The 21,742-nt window shown below is 39.5% G+C and overlaps 1 protein-coding gene and 1 long non-coding RNA gene across 2 annotated transcripts in view; both read left to right on the top strand.

The window, feature by feature from the left end:
* LOC123693224 overlaps positions 1-21,506 on the top strand; it is a 50,959-nt gene extending 29,453 nt beyond the window's left edge. Inside the window, exons 3-8 of the mRNA XM_045638225.1 lie at positions 13,243-13,386; positions 14,424-14,585; positions 15,293-15,469; positions 16,349-16,552; positions 18,877-19,121; positions 20,630-21,506. Of these exons, the coding sequence (XP_045494181.1) occupies positions 13,243-13,386; positions 14,424-14,585; positions 15,293-15,469; positions 16,349-16,552; positions 18,877-19,121; positions 20,630-20,695 (998 nt within the window). The 3' untranslated portion in view covers positions 20,696-21,506. The remainder of the gene's footprint in view (positions 1-13,242; positions 13,387-14,423; positions 14,586-15,292; positions 15,470-16,348; positions 16,553-18,876; positions 19,122-20,629) is intronic.
* LOC123693225 lies at positions 10,684-11,343 on the top strand. Its single transcript, XR_006751664.1, has 2 exons — positions 10,684-10,862; positions 11,247-11,343. It is a non-coding gene; the product is annotated as an uncharacterized LOC123693225 (long non-coding RNA).
* Positions 21,507-21,742: the final 236 nt, after the last annotated feature.

The following is a 21,742-nucleotide window of genomic DNA, read 5'->3' as shown; positions in this document are numbered from 1 at the left end:
GGTAATTACAAACAGGATTAATTATTATACAGTATCCCATTGACCTGATTTTATATGAAATAAAATAAAATATTTCCCGGGTTAATAATGTTATTTCATACGCAAATAATAATTTATGAATATCAATTGAATGTGTTTACGTTATCTCATTTATTTATCGGTATATTGATATTTTTATCATCGAATATATGGATGGTTTAAACGAAGTGTCCTAGATATAAATCACGTGTAGTTGTGAAATCTATGGGAATGTAAAATACAAACTTAAAACTTTACTAAGTAGCTGATATAGTATAATCATTCTACTAGAGCACCCTAATTATTTAGAACTTAAAAATAATTGAAGACTTCTCGGGTCTAAAAAATATACAAACACAAAACAGTGTTTCGGAAATGATCTCATTATAAATCTTACGTAAAAAGTTATAAGACCAGAAAAAATATAAGCTTTAAATAAATGACTAAAAGATTCTAAGGTCTATTTTCAAATTTGTGTTTCAAATTTAAACATAGTAGGAAGAAAACAGAATAGTAATTGCCACTGAAAAGAGATTACAATATTCATACTCTGAACCCTGAAGGAATTAACCGCTATGCTAATTTCATAAATTTTCCACTAAAAACATGATGGTCTCTTCATTTTAGAATCAATTTAAATTTGCTTCAGGAGGGGTGAAATTTTAACGGAAGTTTAAAATCAATCAAAAAGTTGATTGTTTCTGTTCAAGAATCTAGAAACACGTTTTTGTGGTATCGTAAACAAAGAAGCAAATCGGCCACCTCTATCAACACAAGCACTGGTGATGTACCAGATACATTCCTTTTTACAGATTCTTTTATATAGTTACTTACATAGTTTTATTTGCTAGAAATAAAAACAGTCGCCTTGGAGACGTTTAGTTTCCTCCTCATTATCATGCACCCAGCTCTAACTTATAGACTTGAATGTGAGTGTAATATCAGAATAGCCCCTTAAAACATACAAAACATTGGTATATCCTACATATCTACAAAACAACACAATTGATCAGTGAAACTTTAATTCAAAGTTTAAACTTCACCGGATCAATACAAATTGTAACTAAACTGAACAACAGAATTATTTACGCGCCATAAGTGCCAAGCGTCACAATTGCAGATCCGATTCCAGTTAAAAACAGAAAAAATAAAACTTTTGTCAGCTGGCTACAATCGCTTGTAACTGTTGGGATTAGAGAATTCGCTTCAAACTTTTCTTTGTCTCGCTTCACAAGTTACGAATGCAATTTTTTTAATATGGCTTTTTAAGAGCTCTTTAGGCTAACTTTGTGAATAGCTTCTCTTTATTTGACGGACTTGCAGCTGTTTATTCCATAAACGTTTTTGGTGCAACTTTGGTATAGTTTTATTATCTATTTATGTGGTTGTTATTATATTATACAATAAACCTTCATAAAAAATTAGAGAATACAATTACTATTGGACAGTGAATAGCGATTCGGAAGTCTTTCTTGTCTGGCAATTTGGCGATACAAACGCAATCAATAATTATTATTATGTATTTCTATTTTCTGGCTCAACATTGTTCTGTTTTACCTTTTTGTACCTTTCAGATTTTAAAGTTTTATTCATGAAAATTGAAAACAATGCTTTAAATTTTATACTATCTATTTCCTTCGACATAATATCATGGATGCTTATTGCTTGATGGATATTACCACTTCACTAATTCAAAAGCCCATACAATCTACACCTTATTTCACCACTAAGAAGCTTTTATTCGTCAACACATGTCTTCCTTGAGACACAACCCATTTTCCCGCTTGAATCCATTTAGCACTGCAGTACCAACGTTGCAGTGGATAATCGTAGCGAGGTCGTCTCGGCCTCGCATCCAAGGCCCAAAGCCTTCTGTTATCTGCAGCTGTTTCTGAATACAATTCAAATTTCAATGAGACTTAAATCGTCGTAGAATGGTGTGAACGGGATTTTGCTTTGCTTTGTATTGGCAGTCGGTAATTTCTTTTGTGTTATAATTGGAATTTAGTGAATAATATCGATTAATTATGGCATTTATTGTGGACTGTATGTAGATTGAAAACTCAGTTTCTTCCTCGATAGCTCTTTATTCTCCAAACTTGATCTTAGACTAACTTTACAACAAAATCTTAACATATTTATACAATTTACAAGGGTACAATAGCGTAGGTAGGTAAGAGCCGTGGGAAACGATGTTGCGGGACGGAAGCACCCCCGCCGTCGCCTGCGCGCGCGCCGTCGACCACTGGGTATAACTCCGTTTCCGCTCGTTCAACACGAGCCGGACGCCTCGTTGTTTGGCCGCTCGTCGCTCCTCAACAGCTCTCCCCCCGGCGTAGCATGCGTAGCCTCCTTGGCCACGACGACGAGCTTGCTCACCGGTCTTCTGAACACGCCGCTCCGTGTTCTCACCTCTGCCACCCGTACAGCGCCATCGGGGCCGGCATGAGTGCGCACTACGACACCCATCGGCCAGGTGTTGCGGGGCAACGTGTGATCTACGATCACCACCACGTCGCCTTCTAACACGCGCCTCGCTGTGTTTCGCGGCTCGCCGCGTGGCACCAGCGTGGGTAAATACTCTTTCACCCAGCGGTGCCAGAAATGATTCGCGAGCGCTTGACTCGCTCGCCACATCTGCCGGTCTTGCACGTCGCATTGTGTCGTCGTAGGTAGGCCCGCCGATGAGCCCAGCAGGAAATGATTAGGCGTAAGCGCCTCCGGGTCGTGCGGGTCGACACTCACATGCGTCAACGGTCGTGCGTTGACGGAAAACTCGGCCTCCGTAAGTAGCGTGTGTAGCAATTCTTCGCTTGGGGCCCTCTCGTGAAGCGTAGCGCCGAGCGCCGTCTTGATAGAGCGTACTAGCCGTTCCCACGCGCCGCCTTGATTCGGCGCGCCCGGCGGTATGAAACGCCACTCGGTGCGGTGTCGCAATGCTTCTTCGCTCAGCGCCGCCGCCCACTCGCCGTGTGCTTTCTTCAATTCCTCACTCGCGCCTTTGAAGTTAGTCCCATTATCAGAATAAATGAGACGCGGCCAGCCTCTACGCGCCGCCATACGTCTTAGCGCCATGATTGCGGAGTCGGTAGACAGCGATGCGACGATTTCAATGTGTACGGCGCGTGACGTGAGACACGTAAATAGCGCGCCCCACCGCTTTTCACGCCGTCTTCCAATTTTCACCTGCATTGGTCCAAAGTAATCCACTCCACAGTTAGTGAAAGGTCTGTGAAATGCATCTAATCGTGCGCGAGGCAAGTCTCCTTTGGCTGGGACTTGTGGTTTCATACGCCGCACTTGACACAACGCGCAGCTTCTTGCGACGGCACGCACTGTCGGTCGTAAGGGTATTATCCAATACGAGTGTCTTAGATCGTTTGTCACACGCTCCCTGTTTGCGTGTCCCGCTGCGCAGTGTTCTTTTAGAACTAGCAGTCGTGTGACCCGATGTCGGCCGTCTAGAATAATCGGCCGCTTCGTTTCGACCGGCGCCGTGGCTGCGTTGATACGACCTCTCACTCGCACGATTCCATCTTCTAACACTGGATCCAATTTGAACAATTTGCTTGATTTGGTGATTGAGCGCGCTTCTTGTAGCTTCTTGATTTCTTCACCGAAGCTATCGTGTTGTGCGCGCTGAATGAGTATTCGCTCTGCGCTTTGAATGTGGCGATACTCCATTTTTGTAGCGGTGCGTTTAATACGCACGTCTATGAAGGTTAATACACGCGCTATCGTACGCACTAACGTTTCGTATTTAGAGAAACGTGCGGGATCCGGCAGCCAATCGAATATGGTAGGCTGCTCGTTGATGTGTAATACGTCCACGTCGTCCTCTTCGTACGCTTCTCGTTCTGTGGGCCACCGTTCTTCGTGTTCGTGTAAGAACTCCGGTCCATAAAACCATCTATGTAGGTTTACGTCGACGTTGCAAAGTCTCGTAGCGTCGTCCGCAACGTTATGCTGTGTAGGCAGCCATCGCCACTCGGTTTTGTTGGTTAGTTCGGCTATCTCACCGAGCCTGTGTGCGACGAACGGAGTGTAGCGTTTCGTGTCGTTCCTCACCCATTGAACGACGGTTGAAGAGTCCGTCCAATAGACCGTACGTTCGATTTCGTACCGATGTTCCCGCTTTATCGTATCGGCGAGTCTCGCGCCGATAACCGCTGCTTGTAGCTCCAGACGCGGTATGGTTTGTGCGCGTCGGGGAGCTACCTTCGCTTTAGCCGCAATCAATTTGATGTTGTAGCTGCCGTCGTCCTTGAGCGTACGCCAATACGCAACTGTAGCGTAGGCCTGTTCGCTCGCGTCGCAGAACACATGTAGCTCGACGCCCCGTGCCTTCGTAGCGTCGTAGCACCGTCGTAGGCGTAGCTTGCTGACTTGCTTTAATTGTGCAAGCCAATCCGCAAATAACTCGCCCTCCTCTGCCGGTATCGCTTCGTCCCACGATATCTGAAGGCGCCACAAGCTCTGTAGTATAATCTTCGCCCGTATAGTGAAGTGGCTTAGAAGTCCCAGCGGGTCGTATATAGACATAACGGCGCTGAGTGCTTCTCTCTTTGTCGGCGGTCGCTCTCGCTCTCGCACCTCCGCCGGCACGCGATTCATAGATGTGTTGAATCCCAATTCGTCTCGTACGGCATCCCATATGAGGCCGAGTATCTTAGGCGTTGGTGGCGAGCCGCCTAGCTGAGTCGGCGCGGTGGCGTGCAGCTCTTGCGGTATGTTTCGCAATATGCACTCGTTGCTCGCGCTCCACCCACGCAATGTGAAGCCCGCCACAGCGTGTACTTTTCTTGTTTCTTCCACGGCTCTACACGCCTCTTCCACATTGTTGTAGCTAACGACCATGTCGTCCATATAATGGCCGTTAGTGATAGCCTCCCACGCCATCGGGTACTTTTCAGCGTGGATTTGTGCGTTATGATTACGCACGTAGTGTGCCATGAATGGCGAGCTCGCTGCGCCGAAGATCATTGATGTCATCTTATACTGTTGCGGTGGTGAATCACGCTTATCACCTCTCCACAAGAATTGTTGTGCAGGCTGATCTTCGGAGCGAATCTTAATTCGTAAAAACATTTCTTGCACGTCCGCTGTTACTGCCACGCTTCCCTCTCTAAACCGGAAGAGTATGCCCGGTAGAGATAGCAACATGTCGGGTCCCTCTAACAGCTCGTCGTTGAGACAAACTCCGTAGCTCTTCGCCGCCGCATCGAATACGAGTCTGTGTTTGCCGGGCTTGTTTGGGTTGGTAACGGCAAAGTGCGGCAAGTACCAACACACGTTGCTCTTTGCTTCCGATCCGTCGCACGATACCGCGTATCCTTTTGCAAATAAATTGTTTATTTGTCGCGTGTACTCGTCGGCAAACTTCGGTGACGCGTCCATTTTCCTTTCGATGTTTGTTAGGCGACGAAGTGCGTTGTTGTAACTGAGAGGCATGATAGTGTTGTCTCTCTTCCATGGCAGTCCGACTTCATAACCATTTTCTATTTGTTTTATAGTTTGTTGAACTATCTTTGTGGCTCTTGCGTCGGCGTCGCTAACGCGTGGTTTGTTAGCGATGCATAAAGCTTCTATCTTGAAATGTTCGGCGACTATGTCGTGCAGTCGCTCGTCGAGTTGTTGTTGATGCTCGCTATCGTGCACGTGCAGCACATTATTTTTTGTTATAAGTGCTCTCTGAGGCGCGGTTCCGTGCACCACCCAGCCGAGTTGTGTTCTTGACGCGGCCGGTTCGTCGGGACCGCCCGTGCGCAGCTCACGCGATACAATGCATTCCCAGTGATCTGTACCAATTAGCAGGCCCGCGTGCGCTCGTTCGTAGCATACTTCATCGGTGGGTATATCGCGCAAGTGTTCATAGCGGAGAAGCGAGTTCGGTATGGCTTGTTGATGAAGTTTAAGATTTTTCATCGTTCGCGCTTTCACCGTGTGTGTGATGCCTTCGTTGTTTCCTTTTAGTTGAATGGAAACTAATTTGCTGTTTTTCTCGCTTTGTTCCATGTTCGCCCCGTGTATGCAAAGAGGCAATGTGGGGCCCTCTGCGCCGATTTGACGAGCGATATCTTCGTCTATGAGAGATATAGTTGATCCCTCATCCAGTAGCGCATGAGTTTTGATCTCCCCCCGTGGACCAAACACGGTGACGGGACACATCTTCAATAAAACGTTGCGTCGATGTGTGGTCGCGCGGTCCGCAACCGACATAACGGTTTCTTCCGCAGATGTCGATGGCTCCTCCCTCGGTGTTTCGTTATGCAAGGACGAATGGTGTGAGCGCTGGCATTCGTTTACGCCGCACAACTTCGCCTTACAGAAATTGCGTCTGTGTTTTCTCGTGGCGCATTTAAAACAAATTCCCTTTTGTTTTACTAGCGCCCATCGCTCGTTTACGCTGAGTTTTGTGTATTGCGGGCACGCAGTGAGTTCGTGGTCACGCCCACAACACGGACATGTTTTTTCTTTCTTTTCTTCATTTGTTGATACAATATTGAAGACTGCAGTTTTCCTTCGTGACGCTGGCTTCGATGTTGTTGTCGTAGCGTTGCTCACAGGCGCGTACGTGTATCGCAGCGCCTGATCGGCCTCTCGCATAAGGAAGCGAGATAGCACGACGATTTCCGGGTCTATCGTTCCCTCTTGTGTGAGCGCGTAGTCGCACCAACGCGATCGAATGTGTGGACTTAGCTTGTCCAAAACCTCTCTCGCCAGCATCGGATTGAAAAGGTATCCTTTGCGGTCGATCGTTTGTATTGTGCAGACTATATTTTGCAACTTAACGGCGAAGCTATTCAATTCTTTCGCCGATGTCCCCGGCCTCGGCATTTTTTTCAATTCGTCCAATGCTCTATCGACGAGTATTTCCGGCCGTCCGAAGCATTGTTCGAGCGTTCGAATTATCAGCGCAGGCGACGTCGCGGTGTGTAGTAATGCCGCCACGGCGTCTCTTGCTTCGCCTCTCAGACACGAGCGTAAGCGTTGAATATTTTCCGCGTCTGAGACGTTATACATTTCTGTCGTGTCTTTAAATGCAGCGTGAAACGGCAGCCACTCTTCAATAGCGCCCGCGTATATTGGGAGCTCTACGTGGCGCAGCCGCGGTTGTGCCATTTTTTCTAATGACGCTGCTAACCGTTCGATGCCCGTTCGGGACTTAGTCGGCGTGGGAGATCGCCCTCGTTGCACGCTGAACCGTAGCTGTCTCTCGTCTTTGTTCGGCTCCCCCCGTGTGTTTATGGGGTTCGCCTGCAGCCAGTCGTCCACCTTCTGATGTTCGTCATGTGCGGTGGTGGTGTCTTCTTGTAGATTTTCTTCTTCTATCGCCGACACCTCGACTTGAAGACGCTTCTTTACGAGCTCTTTTTCAAGCTCGAGTTCCTTGCGGTGAATGGCCGCGAGTTTTTCCGCCGCCTCTAATTCCGCCATTTTAATTCGTGTGGCCGTGCTCCCCGTGGACCGTGCCGATCTGACGGACCTTGTAGGTGATCGCCGCCGTGGTTGCGCTACGTCAGCCGATTCGGTGGCTGTGGTAGTCCTCAACTCCGACGGTGAGGCCGGAGGGTCGAGTATTAAGCGTCGAGCCCTCTCCTGCCGCACTTGCTCCATAGCCCGGTCTTCGATGTCCGCGGCTTCGCCCTGGCTGCGTGTGACGACCATGTTGATATTAACCCGTAGATATCGATGGCTTCTTCTTTCAGCAGGGTTTCCGTGGTTCGAATCTTCAATCCGGCGCTCGATGGACCACTGAATATTGTGGACTGTATGTAGATTGAAAACTCAGTTTCTTCCTCGATAGCTCTTTATTCTCCAAACTTGATCTTAGACTAACTTTACAACAAAATCTTAACATATTTATACAATTTACAAGGGTACAATAGCGTAGGTAGGTAAGAGCCGTGGCGCCTGCGCGCGCGCCGTCGACCACTGGGTATAACTCCGTTTCCGCTCGTTCAACACGAGCCGGACGCCTCGTTGTTTGGCCGCTCGTCGCTCCTCAACAGCATTCATCTACACCAATATTATAAAGAGGAAAACTTTGTTTGTTTGTTTGATTGTAATGAATAGGCCCATAAACTACTGGACCGATTTTGATGAAATTTGGCACAGACAATCTTTAGACCCTGAGAAAGAACATAGGCTACCTTTTATTGCGATATATGTACCACAGGCGAAGCCGGGGCAGACCGCTAGTTATAAGTAAAGGCAATAGGTGTGACTTTACTTTTAAAAGATAGGACAGGAATAGAAGAAGTTAAATTGGTTTTGCATACCGCGAGGTTGGAAAGCTTCCAACAATATTATTATTATTATTTTATAAAAACCTTCAACGTCTTTAATCTTTTCCAGTATTTGGTTCCGCTTCTATCTACCAAAGTGTCTAAATAAAATCTCATCTTTCAATTCCATTACCTACGATGTAAAGAATTAATATAAATTTTGTTACGTGTGTTTGGTTACTGTCGAATTATTTATTCTTAATAAATAAATGGAATTCTTTAAATTAGGATAAAAACCTAACCATCTATTACGTGGAAAAGATGAACATCTCAAATCTATACCAGGAACACAGAAGCAGATGCTTATTCAGCACTTTGCAATAATCTATATCCTTCTATACAAATTTTTCCTTCCAGGGCCTCTAATGGTCTATCAGGTCGTTGACCAGTCACACCTAGGCTATAAATGGCCATAAATATAACTAATATGATGAAGGCCTAGTTGAGAATCGATTAACCTGAGCCCTGGCACGTCATGGTGACACCTTATTTATCAAGCTTTGTCAGAAAGCGGCGGCAAATTTATCGCGCCATTTTCTGCTGAATATTAACGTTTTATCACGTTTTACGTAGTTTAACGTTTTCATTTTAACTTACGCCTATTAAGCTATATTGCCTGTTTTACTGCAGGATTTAATAATATCAAAATGTGATGGTTCAATAATTACCTTATATACCTATGTTATATTATTCTTATTTTAATCGTCAATATTTTACCATAGTGTTGTATTGAGTAGTTTTTTCTTATAAGGCGAAACCATCCTTTGAATGAACATTAGAAAATATATTATCAACATACGGACAAACTTACCCATTGAGCCCCGAGCGGCCCGATTGGGCCACGACACAATAGATTTTCTATTGTGTCTGTGATTCCGGAGCCTGAGTTATTAACCGCGCGTTCTCCGTCGTCCTTAAGGGGGGTTAGGCGGTCAGCGAAAATTCAGCTATTCGGGCCTGAGGTAAGCGGTGAGGGGGTCCGCGTTTAGTATGGAATCAACGTGCTCGAAACTAAAAATCGTAAGCGCCATTCACATTTTTATCATAAAGTGAATGAAAATATTTAGTATTTTCGAAATCTAAAACAGTCAAGAAATCGGGAAGGTAAATACCTATGTATTTGTGATATACGAATTATTATCGTAAATTACAGTTGTATTGAGCATTTATATGATATTTTAGAGGTAACTTCAGGATTTTTTTTTATCGAGCAAAATTTTTCCAATCGTGTTTTGGAAACAGTCATCCCATCACACATACGTTCTGTAATACGTATTAGAAATTTCAGTGCGAAAAAACTTCAATATTTTCAATTATAGCTCATAGAAAACAGTCCATTTTGCCGTTTTCACCTACTAAGGGCCCTTAATAAACAACTAAATCTAGATTTTTTCATCACGTTAACCTCTACTATTTGAAGACTTTCTAGCATATAATAATTATATATTAATAATTCGATAGAGACAATTTAGTCCCCAATTCTTAATCGCATCAAAAGATAAGCAAAAGAGGATTATACAAGAAAGGAAGTGAGAAGGAAATTGGATAATCCAATTCTCACAACCAACGCAAATTAAGATACGTTTGATATACGTTTTAAAAAACTAAATTTACAAACGGCAGTTAAAGCCGAAACCCCCGACAAATCCCTCTAATTATAATCTCACAGGGGAAAAAGCCGCTTCTTCTGTTTCGTCACAGATAACATAATAATACACTAGGTTCCGTATATAGAACATTCGTAAAATAAGCACCGTCTAGAAAATAGCATTTGTGGTATCATAGACAGACATATCCAATTTTGGAAAGCATCTGAGACAGGCATAAAGCCTGACCCGAATTGAAATGCGGGCCACTGAATTAATTACTTACAATTTGTCGACCGTGATAATTGAATGCACATTTTAATTGGACAAAAATCTGTACGAAGCTGTGACGTAACGGTAGGTCATGGCTCCATTGGAGGCTTGCCTTTATTAATTACCCTAAACTAAGGTCGTTTTATGCAACGTTTATTGGGAATACAATTGAACAGTATGGCTTAATTATTTGCTATTTTTAGAGTGAGGGCAAAATAGTTGGTTATTTGGGATGCTAACTACAGGATGCAGGAGTGAAATTAGTGGGAATTGGGACCTTAATAAAGGATAGTTAGTGAACTAATGGATTGAATTTCGACTTGTGAAGATTAGTTGTAGTAACAATCTTTGAATTGCAATAAATTGAATGTTGAATAATCAAGTTTACAGTGCGACATAAAAGAGATGAAATTAATTAATTTGGAACTAATTTTTTTTTCATTATCTGGCAACCCTGAATTATCAATGCAGCTGTCAAGTTGAATAAAAATTTGTTGTTTATTTGGTGAAATTGAGATAAAATTGTTATTTTAAACAAGAAATTTACTCAAAAAAGGAGAAATCATGAAAAAGGTTAAACGTAGCGGTGTCCGTGATGCCATATATAAAGTTTTCATTCGGTGTTTCTCATAATTTCAAGCTGAAAAACGAGAAAAATATTTGGAAAACGTTTACAGACGTACAGCAGATTATACCGGTGAGATTCCATTTATTTTTGCTCAGTACTACGTAAAATAGAATATTCCATTAGTGACGAGTGTTTAATGTACGTATCTATGGCGATTATTACGTTTTTGAAATTTAATTTGAGGTTATTTGTATGTAAACAAAAACTAGTTTTTATAGTGCGACCAGCACAATTTGAGTCAAGAAGTTATATCCAATCCAACCAGCCTTAAATAGTATAGTGATAACTATTTTCATACAGCTATCTATGAATCCTTACTTGCTACTTACTAGAGTGGACGCAGGGATCCAAAGTGAGTCTTGGCCTCCGACATAAAAAAAATAGTTTTAAGCTACTAAATAAATATGTTAAATGTACTATTTGATTTTATTCATCTTAATTCATTTGTTATAGGGGTTTCTGAAAGCACAGTACGCAGGATAGTGGAGCAAGGGAGTAAAAATGAAGGAGAATATCTACAAAAAATAAATAAAAATATGTAGTTTTCAAATCACCTTGTTTTTTTTACCTGACGGACCCAAAAGGAGCGTAATGTGTTTGAGCCTTAGGTTTGAGCTGTATGTATGTTTGTTTGTTCGTATGTTTGATTCTATGTGCGCCTCTGCAGTCTAAATGGCTTGACCGATTTCTATAAACTAATTCCAAATACATTTAAGTAAAATTTGACCTAGGTAGGTCATTTAAAATACTTACTAATGTATTTTTGTCTTAAATTTACACGATGATGAATGAAACAACTTTAAATCGCGGTATTTATTACTTTTTATTTTTTTGATTTTTATTCTATAGTATCAAGATTGCTTGCGTCGCAGTATCAGTGTTGCTATATGAGCGACGGTGGCGCCCTCATTTTTTGTCATCTCGTTTGTGTCGCACTGTATGTGGCTTTACATATATATATATATATTTAATATCAACGCATATTTTTCGGAATGTTACAGTTTTCATTCGTATAAACAAAACAACATTGTCTTATTTAAACACGAGGAGAATCATTGAAAGAAACGTCGAAATTGTCAATTCTGGGGAGCTTCGTTCAAAAATTTCCCTTTAACTTTGAATGAGTTGAAGGGAAATTTCCGAACTGAACTTGAATTTCTCCGGCGCGGTACGTGTGCTTTGTACGTTTTGAAAACTCGCAAACAATTCATTAGGTGAACAATATAGACGCAACCGAGTTACAGAACAATATTGCTATTCAATCTGCTTCTATAGACTTTCAAGGGCAGTCGCTTCCGAAGCTCCTTCCGCCATGTGGCCTTATAACTTCCTGACGTTAAGAATACCTTTTATAGGTTATCATTTGAGATTTCTGCAATTCTTTTTCATTAAGTACCTATGTGTCCTAATGTTGTTATTTCCTACAATCCGTATATGTAGTACAATGGCCAATAGTTTATGACTTGCAGGATACTTTTTATAATTATGCCTTTTTCGGCGCGATTTTTCTTGTACCACTGTTATATTTATTTGGTTATTAATTTGCGACTACGCTAGCGGATACCTAGCAAATAATACCTAAACGTAACAAAATGTTTGCAAAGCTCAATACATTCTGTACTTTATACATCGTATTTCCTGAAAATATTCCTAAAAATGAAACGCTCTAAATTGTAATTCACATTGACATCGAATGCCTTGCACGCAAACATGTGACATATACAGTGTGCCCTTTACATCTACTTATACAGGATGTTGCCTTTTATGTTCCAGTTATCTGACTTGACAATAAAAATGGAGCACAATCTTTATTACATGTGTACTTATTTGGGTGTTATTTTACTTCCGATGTGGCCTCATCATTTACTTTCCGTGAAGAAATATTTTTATAGAATATGAATGAGAATTTTACCAATAAAATGTTTTGTATTTTTTTAATAAGTGTCGAATGTAATTGTTGTGGAATATTATTGTTTGGTTATTATTATAATATTGATATTTTGGTATAATCAATTGTCAAGATAAAATAAAGCTTACATTTTAGCAAATAAACCTAAAAAAATATATCTATAGAAATAAACCTACGAATAATAATGAATATGTCATAATATTTATATTCGTCCATGATAATATGTAGGAACTATAATTATTATGTTACTATTGTTTTCAGGGATTATGTGTCATATACTAACAAATTTTACCCCCAAGAAATATAAATTAATTAACACATAAACGTGTTTACAACATTTAATTACAGAAACAGTTAATCAAAAGTTAAGTTTCCTAATTTATAATACGTACTAGCTGTTCACTCCGACTCCGCTCGCGTTCTCGTCAGAATAACAAGATTTTACCTTTGTTTTCCTATTACATACTAGCTGTTCTCCCCTGCTCTGCCCTTTTAGACATTTTCAATCAGTATTTCATAATTTTTTTCTTTAACTTCCAGAAAAGGGCCGCTACCTGGGCTCCCCATGTGAGTTCACGTGCAACTCGAAGCTGGTGCATGTGTACTGCGAGCCGAGGTCGAGCACGTGCCAGTGCGACCCCAAGCATTCTGTGGAACTGGGTGTTGCGAGGGGGTGCGCTAAACGTGAGTATTGCGTAGTACATATCCTAGTGGACATAGACTATTGAATATATCGTCACGTATATACATATCCTGCTAAACTTATCCTACTAAATCTACAATAATAAACATATTGTGCTAAACCTATCCTACTAAAGTAATAATAATTATCTATACTAATATTATAAAGCTGAAGAGTTTGTTTGTTTGTTTGAACGCACTAATCTCGGGAACTACTGGTCCGATTTGAAAAATTCTTTCGGTGTTAGATAGCCCATTTATCGAGGAAGGTTATAGGCTATATTTCATCACGCTACGGGCAACTGGAGTGGAGCCACGGGGGTGAAACCGCGCGGAGCAGCTAGTAACTAATATAATATTATTATGCTGAAGAGTTTGTTTGTTTGTTTGAACGCGCTAATCTCGGGAACTACTGGTCCGATTTGAAAAATTATTTCGGTGCTAGATAGCTCATTTATCGAGGAAGGCTATAAGCTTAATATCATTACGCTACGAACAACAGGGGTGGAGCCACGGGGGTGAAACCGCGCGGAGCAGCTAGTAATATTATAAGTGCGAAAATAACTTAGAACGTATTGATGTTTGTCTTTCAAGTGAAATCTTTTGAACGGATTTTGATATAACTTGGCAGTGATGTAACCCACGTACATACACAAAATAATAAGCTATAGAAATACTTGGCTTCGCTTAACTTGGCTTGCTTTTGTCCGCGGGCGAAACTACTACAAAACTTCCGAAGTACGAGTGATACAAGTTATACAATCAAACAATCAGTTATTATATAGACGACGAAATATTTGAAATTTGTATAATATGTACAAACATTCATGTACGAGTAATTCATGAATAATTTAAACCAGTTTTTATTTGTTCTTTTTTTTAATTACACTATTATGGGTAAACAAGTAATATTGTTATCCGGTCAATGTATTTTTTACGAAGGTTATCATTTCCTGTAAGTGAAGAAACTTGCCTTTTTTGTTCTTTTTGTCTTTAATATGCGGTAATCTGTATCCAGGCATCTTTATCTTGAATTCCAGCCAAAAAGCTTGGCGAGCAATGTTTCTACCGGGAGACGTGTCGCGCGTTCGACCCGCACGCGTCCTGCGTCCAGGTCAATCATAACGCGTACTGCCAGTGCGACCCTGGCTACCACACCACCAGCCACTCACGGCCGACGCAAAGGGTCTTCTGCACTGAAGGTATACTTTAACTAAGACTTTCTAGAAGAATTTTCAGCTGCAGCAGGAGCAGCAACAGCATCTTCTGCAAGACAAAGCCAATGCGTTTTAAAAGAGCATTTGACCTAGCTTTTTCCTATTATCAAATGCAGATACCTACTTTTTATAACTTTTTTACTGAAACTTGGTACAAATGTTTCCCTTTCAGCTTCATTGAAACACAATATCATTATAGTTAAAACTTTTAATTAGTTTTATGTATTGTTTTTAGGTAAGTACCTACACGTAAATAATGTTGAACATCTTGACGTGCTTTCGATGATTTTGTAATGGATTCTCAATTCTGTAGATGCGTTTACACTTTGTGTAATAGGAAATAAACGCATATTTTGCAGAAAACAACAGAGAACAATGAGCTAGGATATGAGACGTACCTATCACAAAAATTTGATCGATCGTGTATGGTTGGATTTACTAATTTTCTGACACCATGGGGTATAATTTGAACCCACTGACCTCTATAACTATACGCTGGACAGGCTATTGCTGTCATTTTAAACCACAAACAACGGCCATTTGTAATCTTATTAGTTCTCAGAACTCTCACCAGGGGCGCTTTGAATCGGCACAGCAAATTACAAATAGCTGTCATTTTGTATGGGATAGCCAGTCCAGCGTATAGTTATAGAGGTCAGTGTTTGAACCACATTTCTCACTACCGTTTCCAGACCTTGTGCTGCTGACGGCGGACATGCCGACGCTGCTGGGAGTAGCGTCGGGCATCTTCGTGCTGGCGGGCCTCCTGTGCTTCGTGCTGCACCTCTACACGAAGGCCCGCTACCACCCCGCGCATCTAGCTGATGCGCGCCTCACTCCACCCTGTCTGTACTCTTTGAATGATACTGGTTCGTTCTTTTCTGCTATATAGGTTTTACTGATATTTGATAAATATCTAAAGTGTATGTTGTGCTTTAATAAAAGTATTGACTGTGAACCTACTGTTTACAGATTTCAACATAAGGATCCTTGATGAATATTGTCTTTCATTTTAATATTTTTAGGTGGTCTAACGCAGAAGCCTAAACTTAATAGTCAACATAGAGCGAACAGCCTCGCGAGGCTTCTCGCTCCAATGATATTATAAACAACTCAAACAAGAAGGTGTAGATGCAACATTTACACACTTTCACAATAAACTTATTAGCCATATTTCAACGTGCCATTTCCAAATCTTTTTGATTTATCTGCCTTTTTACTTATAGGCCGGTTGCAGAGCTTCACCGACAATCAGTGCGTACGTCAGTTGCGCTTGTCATATGTTTGGAAATACGCGTGCGTATGGTCGGTCTAGCTATGAACGGTTTTATGAATTTCCATACATATGACAAGCGCGACTGAAGTACGCACTGATGGTCGGTGAAGCTCTGCAATCGGTCATAATAATATCATTGTATGCGGACATTTTTGGAATAGATAAACATTCAGGATTATTTTGTATACAACTTATGTACAGGCGGCACACTACCGACCGAGCCTCCTCCCGCGCGTCCTCCCGCAGCGGCTGCACGAGCGGCACCCTGGAGCTGGACTCCCGCCGCGAGTCAAATACTACTGAACCGATTATAATGACATTTGGTATATAGCTGAAGACCCAGAATAAGACATAGGCTACTTTTTATCCCGGAATTTCTACATTAACAGGAACTATGCGGAATTCTTTGAAAATGCACAAATCTAGTCCACATGAATTGGAACCATGCGTTTTTAATACAATCTATCCACAGGCGGCACACTAAGCGCGACGCGGGCGTCCTCCCGCGCGTCGTCCCGCAGCGGCTGCACGAGCGGCACGCTAGAGCTGGACTCCCGCCGCGAGTCGCGCCGGGCCGCGTCGCGCGCAGGTGCGGCGCGCACGGCGGCCATCTTGCTCATCTCGCGCCACCTCGGGGCCGGGCACGGCGGCGCGCGCGCTAAGTGCGCCGCCAAAGGTGATGCGGATGTATGCAGCAAGGGTTATTGACGTGCCTCTTTGAATACCGCGGTGATAAATGTAAAAAATAAAGAAAAATGTTGTGTGGTTTTATGAAACCACGGTAAAAGTGAAACTTTTTTTCACACTGTAAACATTTAACTAAAAATTATCGTATTTGTACGATAATTATCGTGCGTGACGCGACATGCGCTACACAGACCAAAAAGTTTGAGACGATGTAATAAAAGTTTCACTTTAATAAATGGAAAATAGTAATTGGGTTGTCTCATTTTTGAAATTTTTAAAGAATTCAAAAAGAAAAACCTAAATAAATATAAAATACAATCCAATTGGGAATGTCAGCGTTTTGAAATTTTTTATTAATAGAAATAATTTCTCATTTAAAAATAAATTTTAATCCTCCTCCTTTTTTGGAAATCGGTTGAAAATAATAACATAAAATACAAACAAGTATTTAAATCTTGATGTCATGCAGGAAGCTATCTCTACCAAGCAATATTACTTATATTAATAATTGTAATCAATACCACAGTTGTCAATATGATACGCGTCATTGCTTAGGTAATTATACGATGTGATTTAGAATTCTTTTTTTCGAAATTCACAAATGTGATTTACGTGATGTAGGTAATGATAAATAAAATAAATTACTGGCTCAATGCCGTACTTCAGCTGTGTTCCATTTTTAAACCCCAATATCAATGAACGCGGGAAAGGTGAACAACTCTAAATTTCTAAATTTAAAAATGTTATATTTTAGTTAATTTTTTATTCAGTCATCTCGATTTATGCGGGTGTCCTTTGTCTCAAGAATGAAAAATATAAAAATGTATATAGTTAATATTTTTTATCTAAAAAAATATCGATAGCTTAACTACCTACATTTTAACCTTAAATAAATTATTATATTTATATTGTATTAACGAGACTTTAATTTTTAATGAAAAGAGACGCAATTTAATTTACACAAGAACCAATTGATTAAGTAATTTTACTACTCAATACTAAGCAATAAAACAAATTCAAAAATCAAATTCAAAACTACCCGCCAAAACAATATTTACAATACCTACCTAGTTTCTCGTCATTCGCACGCTGGTATTCGGAGAGTGCACACGTGTGTCGCATGTGTTGTCCCGGTCGTTAGTTGTCGCGTCTTGGTGTTAGCCTGTCTGCTGTGTGTGAGGCTGCTATGTGTGCTTGACTACAACTTTTGATGAAAATTAAATAGAATAATTAATTTCTCTTCGGCTGGTTATCTGAATTTTTCTTAATTACTGCAAATGAACTGTAACAAATATGTTGTATTTTATCCATTATAGTGTTTTAATGATACTTTTATATATTCTTTTGAAGGATGTATTAAATCCACATCTTGTAAAAAAAACTTACAACTGATTCCAAAAGTTCAAGGATGATTAATTAGTTTGCTAAAACATTCAGAAATAGGTTCAATTTATTCTATTCTGAAATCTGACATATCATCTAAATTCTAGACGCATTATTAGATTTGATTATAATATTGGTTAACAAAAAATTGTAGTTTAGCACACATGACAACAGCCAGTTTTAATTTCCAGCAAGACTTCGGTTCTCATTTTGTTTCTCTTGATAGCCGCATGACTCGTCATGGTGTGAGCAAGATGGCCGTCGATGTTCATATTGTATCTCTCTTCGTGCTCTATCTTTCAGCTTTTGTGTAACCAGGAAACTGAAAGTAACGTTGGCCTCATATTCCTAATTCAAATTTAAATTTGGAATAACACTATTCTAATTTTGAATAAACTGCTGCTTCACAAGAAATATTGCCAGTGCTTGCTTTGCGAATGGTATTGTGCAGATTAAAAAGGTGAGCTGTGTTTTCAGTTTCACAAGAAGCACGTTGCTTACGCTTTCCGTATCTGTTACACCGCATGTCAACGTGTGAAAAGTGTCATGTATAATGCCTTATGTTTAATTATAAGTGCTTACAATAACAATATAAAATAAATACTTTCAATTTATTTACATGGAAGCTTGTAGGATTTTCTAACACAATCATAAGATTCGATAATAATAAACCTTGTGTGCTATTACGCCCAAAAATTTACACATTATTCTCATGAATGAACCGTAACTCTTCTACAGCATTAAAGAAGAAAAGCATGCTTATTTTTTTCACCAATTTAAAAAATAATGTTTTATTATAAATTATTTATCACAGTAACTAGTTCCATTCGGAATTATAAGAGGTCATAAGCATAAAAACACGCTTCCAAATCACCATGCTTCGCCTTTAGGCATTGTTTTATAGACAACTAATTCAAAATTTACTTCTAGGTTCGCGACGTCCAAGTCTAAGTTCAGTGCAAAGCAGCTCATCGTCAATTAGGAGTTACAGCGCAAAGAAGTGGGAGAGAGAGAGAGAACAGAAAGAGAGAAGGCAGATGAGCATGCGTCTCGCTCAGTTGCACGACAAGATGGCGGCCGGCCGAGAACTACCGAAGCACGCGCCGACCCCATCTCCTAGATCTCCTAATAACTCTACCGATGGGCTATTACCGGCTGTTTGCGAAATTCGAGAAGTACGTTTATACGAATACGAATACTCTTAAATAAAACCTCAATTTTTATATCAGTTAGTTGCCAAAAAAAATCTGTTTCTAGACCATAGTCACAGTTGATAGATACATTTAGGAAACTAAGCAACTGTGATGAAATTATGACGTAAGCATTGTAGGCACAGCCTGTAAACTGTATGGTATCCTGAAAGATCTTAGATCCTTTCTTAGATCTTAGCGATAATTTGTATCGTTTTGTAAATGGGGGGGGGGGGGGGCAAGCTTTTCGCCTCGCGGCGGTGTTAGCTTGCCCCCCCAACATTTAATTGGGAAGTCTATTAGAAAGGAGTCTACGATTTTTAAAATAAAAAGCACTCAATTGAGTAGCTCAACTTTTATTCTAATTTTAATACAAAATGGGTATCATTTAAGCTATCACCAATTTAATTAGTTTTATGTTTCTTAGGGTTTGTCCTCAAAATAGTAGATCTGTCACCAAAATGTAGTCACCAAACAATGCAAAATCAGTTCCACAATAAATCACCTAAAATCCTGAGATCTAAGGTCTAGTACCAAATAAATGTTTTTGTATGTAAAATAATAGGTGTGTCCTAATAAGTATTCAAGCAAACTAATTTAAAGAGATCACCAATAAATCATATTATGTTACTAGAAAATTGCATTAAGTTCAAATAAAAAATTAGGGTTGTCATCATCGTTTCAACCAAAACATTCTGCTACTTAACTAGACTCCCAAGGTTCTAAATTTCCACTGCTAGTATAAATTATATTTAAATAAAAATTTTAGCAGAGTAGTAAATAAAACAATTAAAGTCAAAATAATCAATATTTATTGTTTAAAATAATTACCACTGAACAATCAGCGCTGGTTTAAAATAGCTGGCTTATGGCCAGCAGAATATTATATAAAACACTTAATTAAAGTTAAAATAATCAATATTTAGTCTCCGCCCTTTTGATCATTTTTTCATTAAAATTATAAATTGATGTATTAAATTGGTAACTAATACTATTAATTTAATATCTGAACGAAATAAAATGTTACTACTGTAGTCTGTATTGGTGACAAAATATCAAATAAAAAGGAGTCGCAGTCAGGGATCGATAATCGATTTATTTGGTGACAGATCTACCATTCTGAGCACAGAGCTATTATTTAAATAACAAAACTGTTATAATAAGTACGAAGTTCATATTCATGTAATGAATATAATTTTATTGGTTATCGATCTCATATTTTACACATATATTAACATTAATTTGATAATTCATACCTGGGAACAATAATTTTTGTTTATCTGAGAACGAAAATATTTCGTGGTGATAGATCTATTTTTTAGGTGATACAACTTGATGACAAATATAAATTTTGGTGATAGAAAATATAGTTCCCATACAAAATCTACTATTGTATAAAAAACATAGTTCTGGTAAATTAAGTGAATTTTATTTTAAAAATCGTAGACTCTACAATGCATCGAGAGGCATATTATATCGTTACATTCTTACAGCTGGTGACAAACGCCGATCAGCTCCAAGGAGTTGACGGTCCGTGTTCCAGCTCCTCGCTTTACTGACAACAAATGACATCGACCGTCATCCGGTCCATGGACTCGCTGTCCTCTGACGGCACTCCAGCCGTTGCGTGGATGTAGTGAACAAACAGACAAAAATATATTAACTGTGTGTAACAAAATGCATCAGGCTTGGCGAAGTTAACGATAATGTTAAATTATTGGAGTGAAGTGATTTCAGTGACTCTTAGAGAATGAAGACTTTTTGTACTTTGTGGATATTGTGATGCTATCGAGTGTTATTAGTTTATAAGCACAATTTCATTAACCCCCTCCGGACACCATATTGATAGTCTTAGTTATCATTAGGCGTGGCTTGTATTAACTATAATACATTTAGTTTATAACATTTTGAATCACATGAAATAAATAATACATGAGATAACAATATTCTAATTGAAGGCCTAACAATAAGAAACAATCATCAATTTGATGGCAATTTGGTTTAATCTACACTAAGGGCTGATTTTTCAATCCTTGGTTAAAACTTACCCGTCTAATAAATGATTTTTATTTATTTATTTATTTTTAATAAAGTATATTAAAATGTTACATGTCAAATACGGGCAATTATACTACATTTTTGAAATTACGTTATTCGACGAATAAGTTTTAACCAAGGATTGAAAAATCCGTAGGTATCCAATTGAAATAAATGTATTTGTTATTATTTAAAAATGTCCAAAGATACGCAAAGATTAACTTATGAGCAGACGTTTCATCTCTAAAGTAAAACCAAACGCTTTATTAATTAGAACCACGAAATCGTTTAATAAATATTAGAAAATAAAATCATTGAGTAATGATTTAAAAACATCACAATAATAGAGTTTATTTCGTCATCAGCAAGATGTCGAATAAATTACATATTTACCTAATTATTTTTTGTTAAATTTTCGTAAAACACGATTGTTTCAAGAGAACAAATATATCAAAGTTACTTAGCTATAAAATGCTGCTGTGTTTACAAAATTAGAAATAATTGACTAGGCTAAATGTCTGGATGAGGTCTTCGATTGGCGTGATATGTTTTCTAGTCGGTATTTAAAT

Source organism: Colias croceus, chromosome 7 (assembly GCF_905220415.1).
Source record: "Colias croceus chromosome 7, ilColCroc2.1".
In the NCBI taxonomy this organism is placed as follows: domain Eukaryota; kingdom Metazoa; phylum Arthropoda; class Insecta; order Lepidoptera; family Pieridae; genus Colias; species Colias croceus.
Note: the sequence above shows the minus strand (reverse complement) of the source record. Positions and strands in the feature narration are given on the sequence as shown.